The sequence below is a fragment of the Hylobates moloch genome, unplaced genomic scaffold (genome assembly GCF_009828535.3).
Source record: "Hylobates moloch isolate HMO894 unplaced genomic scaffold, HMol_V3 SCAFFOLD_12, whole genome shotgun sequence".
In the NCBI taxonomy this organism is placed as follows: Eukaryota; Metazoa; Chordata; class Mammalia; order Primates; family Hylobatidae; genus Hylobates; species Hylobates moloch.
Window position 1 is genome coordinate 45,694,787 of NW_026652287.1, and position 7,977 is coordinate 45,702,763.

At 54.1% G+C, this 7,977-nt stretch overlaps 1 protein-coding gene across 2 annotated transcripts; it reads right to left on the reverse strand.

The window, feature by feature from the left end:
• Positions 1-1,735: 1,735 nt before the first annotated feature.
• TRIR (telomerase RNA component interacting RNase) lies at positions 1,736-6,452 on the reverse strand. Of its 2 annotated transcripts, XM_032169825.2 has the most exons (3): positions 6,018-6,442; positions 2,433-2,510; positions 1,736-2,157 (listed from the first exon to the last, which is right to left on the reverse strand). In XM_032169825.2, exons 1-3 carry the CDS (start codon positions 6,360-6,362, stop codon positions 2,050-2,052), a joined length of 531 nt encoding a protein of 176 aa, XP_032025716.1. In that variant the 5' UTR covers positions 6,363-6,442; the 3' UTR covers positions 1,736-2,049. The 2 variants fall into 2 exon arrangements, with proteins under 2 accessions (XP_032025716.1, XP_058281822.1); XM_058425839.1 differs by lacking the exon at positions 1,736-2,157 and having other exon boundaries at positions 2,434-2,510; positions 6,041-6,452.
• Positions 6,453-7,977: the final 1,525 nt, after the last annotated feature.

Here is a 7,977-nt window from a genome sequence, read left to right on the forward strand (position 1 = left end):
AAGCTCCGCCTCCCGGGTTCATGCCATTCTCCTGCCTCAGCCTCCCAAGTAGCTGGGACTACAGGCGCCCGCCACCACGCCCGGCTAATTTTTTTGTATTTTTAGTAGAGAAGGGATTTCACCGTGTTAGCCAGGATGGTCTCGATCTCCTGACCTCGTGATCCACCTGCCTCGGCTTCCCAAAGTGCTGGGATTACAGGTGTGAGCCACTGCGCCCGGCCAACCTTTCTCTTGAGGGTGTGTGCATATGGGAGGGACAGACTCCAGCCTCCCTGGAAGGGCTTCAAGTAGCTAGAGGACTGAGTGGCCTTTTCCCCCAGTGGAGCACACAGCCCCATGGAATCCAGCTATCAGCACTCCTCACCTCCTCTGCTGCCAAGATGCAGTCCCCTCCACTCCCCTCCTCAGTCTCCCAGGTTCTACCCTCAGCCCCCTTCAGTCTATTCCCCACAGGAGCCAGAGGGATCCCCTGAAGTTATAAAACGTATGATGTTGCTACCTCAAACACTCCCCAAAGCCTTCTCCTCACTTAAGAATAAAATCCCGGGCATGACGCGGTGGCTCAGGCCTGTAATCCCAGCACTTTGGGAGGCCGAGGTGGATCACCTCAGGTCAGGAGTTCGAGACCAGCCTGGCCAACATGGTGAAACCCTGTCTCTACTAATACAAAATTAGCCAGGCATGGTGGCAGGCACCTGTAATCCCAGCTACTCGGGAGGCTGAGGCAGGAGAATGGCTTGAACCCAGGAGGTGGATGTTGCAGTGAGCCGAGATTGTGTCACTGCACTTCAGCCTGGGTGACAGAGACAAGACTCTGTCTCAAAAAAAAAAAAAAAGAAAGAATAAAATCCTGGGCCGGGAATGGCTCATACTGGTAATCTTAGCACTTTAGGAGGCCGAGGTGAGAGGGTTACTTGAGCCTAGGAGTTGGAGACCAGCCTGGGCAACATAGGGAGACCCCATCTCTACAAAAAAATTAAAATACTAGCAGAGCATGGTGGTGTGAACCTGTGGTCCCTGCTACTTGCGGGGCTGAGGTGGGAGGAGGCCAGGAAGTTGAGGCTGCAGTGAGGCAGTGAGCTGTGATTGTAGCACTGCACTCTAGCCTGGGCGACAGAGCGAGACCATCTCAAAAAAAAGAAAAAAAAAAAAAAACTTAATTCTCTCCCCCATAATCCATCCATCCATCCTCCTCACTTATGAGACCCCCATCAGGCCCAAGCCCTCTCCAACCTGGCTGTTTCCTCTGCCTGGGACTCTGCCTCACCTCCCTCAGGATTCTAATCAAATGTCACCTAAAAGACATACCCCCCTCCTCCCTAGCTGCAAAAGGGCTTCCCCTTTTTGTTTGTGTCTGTCTCCTTCTATAAGGGCAGGGAGGGTGTGGTCTGTGTGTTCCCAGCTGTGGTCGGGAGCCTTGAAGAGCCCTGGCACATTATAGATGCTCCTAAGTGTCTGCTGAATGCACAATGCAACAGCTTTGGCCAAGCCAAAATGGAACTGTGAAAAGAAAGTGAGCCTAAGGTGGCATGGTAGGGATGCAGCAGTGAGGGGAGATAGGTCTTGGGGAAAGTCCAGGCCTACAGGAGGGGATGTGCCCCTGTCCTTCCTACCCTTTCCATATCCCGCTCCTTACTGGGCCAGGCCCAGGCTTTGACAGGTACAATGCCAGCAATCGGGGGAAGACTTAGGTTCAACATCGCAAAGAAGACAAACCAAGCACACAGCTCCGGCACTAAGTCAAGTTCTTTACTTCCCAGAAGTGATGGCTAAGGGAAGGGAGGAGGGTGAGAAGAGGAAGACAGAAAGAGCCAGAGAGAATGAGGAGGTGAGAACGGGGGGACAGTAAACCACTGTTCTATGAAGTCTCATGAGGCAAGTGCTCAAGGTAAAAAAAGAGTCCTGGAGAATCATCCACGGCTGCGGGAAGCATCTCGGTTTCCTTCTGCTTTTAAGTCCTCTCGGGGAAGGCTGCCGCCGCTGCCGCTGCATTAAATAGTTATGTACATCGCAGAGAGTCCCAGGCCATGGGCAGGCGGGGGAGGGGGGTCATTTCACCAGGGGCCGAGTTTTATCATCGTCACCACACTGGTGAGCTTTGTACTTTTTCACTTCTGCCATGTACTTGGCCCATGCGTCACCTTTACTTGTTAATACCTGTGGAAGTGGGATACGGGTTAGGAGGGGGGTGCCAGGAACCAGGGTCAGGACTGCCCTGAGACAGGTGACCCATTCCAAGTGTCACCCGGAAGACTCTGGGTTTGAGCTAAAGATTGTAAAGTCAAGTTATCTGGGGACCCATTGACAGCCCTCCTACCCTGCCAGGCACATTCATCAAAGGCCTGGATACCAGACAGGGAGGGAGAAGGCTGGGCACAAAAGCTGGAAGGGAAAGGCAATGTGGGTGGACCGCCTGCACCAAGCCAGCTCACCTCATCCTCCGTCTTCTGCTTCTTGGCTACTATTCCCGTCTTGAGGGCTAGTTTGTTCCCGCCTCTGCGTTTGCCCACCTGGGTGAAGGGACAGAAGACTGCAACGGTTACAGGAGCCGGGACCGCCCTTGGCGGCGCTGAGGCCCACTACACCTTCCTAGCCCGGCCTGGTGGCCCGTCCTGACGCCGCGCCCAGCTCCGCCAGCCGGCCGACCTGCGCAGCAATCAGAGAGGAGCACACGCGACTCAGCGCCTGCCCTGGGCCGGCGGTGCCCTCCCAGGGAGCAAGAAGAGTGCCCACCTCAGTAGGGACCAGCTGTGTTCTCACTTTCCACACCAAGGCCTCATCCTCCCTAGCAGGGACCACAAGAGGTGGCAACAGCTCCCTTTATTGAGCACGTACTGTATGCCAAGCCCTGTGCCAAGTGCTGTGGATGTATCATCTCCTTTCCTTTTTTTTTTTTTTTTTTGAGACGGAGTCTCGGTCTGTCGCCCAGGCTGGAGTGCAGTGGTGCGATCTAGGCTCACTGCAAGCTCCGCCTCCCGGGTTCACGCCATTCTCCTGCCTCAGCCTCCCGCGTAGCTGGGACTACAGCTGCCCGCCACCACATCCAGCTAATTTTTTGTATTTTTTAGTGGAGACAGGGTTTCACTGTGTTAGCCAGGATGGTCTCGATCTCCTGACCTTGTGATCCGCCCGCCTCGGCCTCCCAAAGTGCTGGGATTACAGGTGTGAGCCACCGCGCCCGGCCATCTCCTTTCATTTTCACACCTACCCTAAGATGAAAGTTAGAACCACCCCCTTTTTGACCAGGCTCGGTGGCTCATGCCTGTAATCCCAGCACTTTGGGAGGTGGAATCGGGTAGATCACTTGAAGTCAGGAGTTCGAGACCAGCCTGGCCAACATGGTGAAACCCCATCTCTACTAAAAATACAAAAAATTAGCCGGGAGTGGTGGTAGGCGCCTGTAATCCCAGCTACTCGGGAGGCTGAGGCAGAAGAATTGCTTGAACCCGGGAGAAGGAGGTTGCAGTAAGCTGAGGTTGCACCACTGCACTCCAGCCTAGGCAACAAGAGTGAGACTCTGTCTCAAAAAAAAAAAAAAAGAAAAAGAAAAAAAGAACCACCCCCTTTTCATAGATGAGGAAAGTCTTTCAGAAGGAGAGGTCATGCTAACAACAAACAATGGAGCTGATTCAGAGTCAGGTGGGTCGAAGCCTCTGGACAACATCCTTAGACACCAAGCAACATTGCCTTCCCTGTGCCTAGCCTGGCATGGCCTCTTTGAGGGTGCAGCCAAAATGGCTCCTCAATGAACAAATGAAAAAGATGCAACGACGACTGCTACTCCCATTCATGAAGGGATTCCACTCGCAGGTGTCAAACCAACCCTGGTCCTGACGCTTTTCCTTCCTTACCCTTTCCTCAAAGAAAGTCTTTCTCTAGCCTTTCATCCTGTATCCCACCTTCTCCCATTGATTGAGGGCTTCCTGTGCTCCAGGGGCTCCAGCAGGCTTCACAGACAACCAGGCATTCAGTAACCTGTGCTGCTGGGACTATTTCCCTTTTTTTTTCTTTTTTTGGAGACAGAGTCTTACTGTCCAGGCTGGAGTGCAGTGGCACGATCTTGGCTCACTGCAACCTCCACCTCCCAGGTTCAAGTGATTCTCCTGCCTCAGCCTCCCGAGTAGCTGTGATTACAGGTATGCACCACCATGCCTTGCTAATTTTTGTATTTTTAGTAGAGTCAGGCTTTTACCATGTTGGCCAGGCTGGTCTCGAACCCCTGACCTCACGTGATCTGCCCGCCTCAGCCTCCCAAAGTGCTGGGATTACAGGCATGAGCCACAGAACCTGGCCTGCTGGGATTATTTCACACTGATTTTCTTTTTTTTTTTTTTTTTTTTTCCTTTGAGACGGAGTCTCGCTCTGTCGCCCAGGCTGGAGTGCAGTGGCGCAATCTCGGCTCACTGCAAGCTCCGCCTCCCGGGTTCACGCCATTCTCCTGCCTCAGCCTCTCCGAGTAGCTGGGACTACAGGCGCCCGCCACCACGCCCGGCTAATTTTTTGTACTTTTAGTAGAGACGGGGTTTCACCGTGGTCTCGATCTCCTGACCTCGTGATCCGCCCGCCTCGGCCTCCCAAAGTGCTGGGATTACAAGCGTGAGCCACCGCGCCCGGCTTTTTTTTTTAGATACTTTCTTGTTCTGTCATCCAGGCTAGCGCAGTGGTGCAATCACGGCTCACTGCAGCCTGAATCTCCTGGGCTCAAGCGATCCTCCTGTCTCAGCCTCCTGGGTAGCTGGAGCTCCAGGCATGTGTGGCACCATGCCCAGCTAATTTTTAAAATTTTTTTTGTAGAGATGCGTTTTTGCCATATTGTCCAGGCTGGTCTCCAACTCCTGGGCTTAAGCGATCCAGCCACCTCAACCTCCCAAAATGTTGGAATTACAGGTGTGAGCCACTGCACCCAATCCACGCCCATTTTTAACAAATGAAGAAACTGAGGCTTGCAGAGGTTAGATCACTTGCCCAAAATCACATGCTGGATCCAGAACTAGAGCCCCCAGTCTTGTTATTCTCAAGTCAACTTTTTCCTCCACGCTACAGGGACTTGATCTTAGCACCACAGACATGGCAAGCTCAGAGCCAAAAATCAATATATGCCCTATTTACTTAATCCAGAGTTTCTCAACCTGGCACTAATAACATTTTGAGCTAGATTATTCTTTGTTTGGGGGTGGGAGGGCGCTGCCCCACGCATGGTAGGAAGTTGAGCAGCATCCCTGGCCTCTACCCATAGATGTCACTAGCACCCCCTCCCGCAGTTCTGACAACCAAAAATGTCTCCAGACTTTGCCAAACGTGGGGGTGGAGGGAACTGCCCCAATTGAGAACCACCAGTTTAGCCCTTCCTGGAAGACAGGCTCTGTGCTAACCACTTTCCCAGGATCACCTCATAAAACCCTCACCACATCAAGAGATGCGATGATGTCTATTTTTGCAACTAGGGAAAATGAGGGTAGGCAAACCCAGATGCTCCAGGAAAGCAGCGATCTTGTCTGCAAGCTCACCACTGCATACCAGCACCTAGCACAATGCCTAGCACGAGGTAAATTGCTCAATAAATGAGAGGTTGGTCGAATAAGATACAAAAAAGTCAAGCAATTATCCTAGGTAAGTAATTGTCCTTACACAGTACGTGGTCTGAGTCTAACGCATATAGCTCAGAGTCCAGACTTAAATTTACTCCCTTTCCTCACAATTAGTGGTGGTCCCATGACCCAAGGTCCGGGTACCACTCAAACAGGAATCCTGATATCCACGTTTCCTCATTCTCCACAGTGCTGATTCCAAGGCAATTCCTCAGCTCCCAGTTCCCAGGGGCAGGCTCCTGGAGTCCCCACTCCCGCCCCCAGACCCCAGTTGTCGGGAATCCAAGTTCCACATCCTCAGCGGGTGACCCGGACGGGCCCCTCATTCAGAACGGAAAGTGGACCTCGTTCCCGAACCCCCTTCACGGGCCCCGACTCCCGCTGCCAGGACAGGCCGTGGCGCCCGCCCCCACCCCCACGGCTCCTTACGAAGCTAAGTGTGGAGCCTGGACCGCCCTTCCTCTTCGGATCCCCGGGGCCAGCGGCGGCAGCCGACTGGTCGGGTCGCTGCGGACCCGGGGGCGGCTCCTCCTGCCGCTGCCGCTGCTCCTCCTCCATCTTCCGCTTGAACAGCTCCAGGAAGCTGCCGTCGTTGGCGAACAAGTTCACGCCGCCCGACACCGGGCTCGAACCCGCGCCCGACACCTCCTCGTCCCCGCTCTCGGGCGACGTCCCCGGTCCCGACTCAGCCCAACGACTCCCGCCACCGCCACCGCCCGCGGGGCCCGGCGCCTCCCGGCCTGGAGGCTCCGCCCGTCTCCCTCGGGCAGCCATTTTGTCGCCAGGTGCCGCGCAAAGGACTCCGGGAAGGCCGCTCCGGCCCCGCGCTTGGCGCCCGACTCGCCTGGTCCCGAACAATGCATGCCGGGAAGAGCGGTCCGGCCCCCCAGCGTCCGCAGCGGGGGCGGGGCGAATGAGGGAACCAACCTGAAGAGGCGGGGCTAGGGGGAGGAGCCCCCGTCTCGCGGGGTTTTTTGTTTGTTTTTTTTTTTGTTTGTTTGTTTGTTTTTTTCTTTTTTTCTTTTTTTTTGAGACCCGAGTTTCGCTCTTGTTTCTCAGGCTGGAGTGCAATGGCGCGATCTCGGCTCACCGCAACCTTCACCTCCCAGGTTCAAGCGATTCTCCTGCCTCAGCCTCCCGAGTAGTGAGACGGGATTTCTCCATGTTGGTCAGGCTGGTGATCTCCCGACCTCAGGTGATCCGCCCGCCTAGGCCTTCCAAACTGCTGGGATTACAGGCGTGAGCCATGGCGCCCGGCCTTGTTTTTTAAAAATTAGAGACGGGCGCCTGGCTATATTGCCCAGGCTGGCCTCGAACTCCTGGCCTCAAGTGATCCTCCTGCCTTGGCCTCCCCTCCCAACGTGTTGGGATTACAGGCGTGAGCCATTGGGCCCAGTCTTGCTGTTTTGGTTTTTGGTTTTTGGTTTTTTGTCTTGTTTTGGAGACAGAGTCACACTCCGTCTCCGAGGCTGGAGTGCAAAGGCATGATCACGGCTCACTTCAGCCTCGACCTCTCAGGGCTGAGGTGATCCTCCCACCACAGCCTCCCGAGTAGCTGGGAATACAGGCATGCGCCACTACGCCTGGCTAATTTTTATTTATTTATTTATTTATTTATATTTGTGGAGATGGGGTTTTGTCATGTTGCCCAGGCTGTTCTCAAACTCCTAGGCTCCAGCAGTCCTCTTACCTCAGCCTCCCAAAGTGCTGGGATTACAGGCATGAGCCACCGAGCCGAGCCCTGCCTCTCGGGTTTTCAAAATTGAGAAGTACTCGGGCTGGTGTTCCCCAGACAGGGGCTCCTGGAGAATGAGACTGTCGTCTGAGACTGGGGCTGTAGCTTGCTCTCTGGAGTTGGTTTCACTTGGGGCTAGGAACAGATTCGCTTTCCAGGGCTAGAATCCCCGTCTGACGACATCAAGAATAATCTCTGTGAGGGGAAGGACCTCATTTGGGGCTGTGTGCTCAGCTGACACCTGGGAACTTGAGTCCCTAACTGGGGAATAGGGAGCATGTCTAGTCTGGGCCCCCCAAGTAGAAATAGGGGTATCTTTGGGTTGGGTACCCATCTCTGGGATAAAGCTCACATTTATTGGGGACACAGCTGGCTCTGTGGAACTGAGGTACCCGTCTGAGAATCAGCTTACTTTTTTATTGTATTATTGTTATTATTACTTTATTTTATTTTATTTTATTTTTTGAGACGGAGTCTCGCTCTGTCACCCAGGCTGGAGTGCAGTGGCGTGATCTCGGCTCACTGCAACCTCTGCCTCCCGACGTCAAGCGATTCTTCTGCCTCAACCTGATCTCGAATTCCTGACCTCGTGATCTGCCCGCCTTGGCCTCCCAAAGTGCTGGGATTACAGGCGTGAGCCAACGCGCCCAGCCT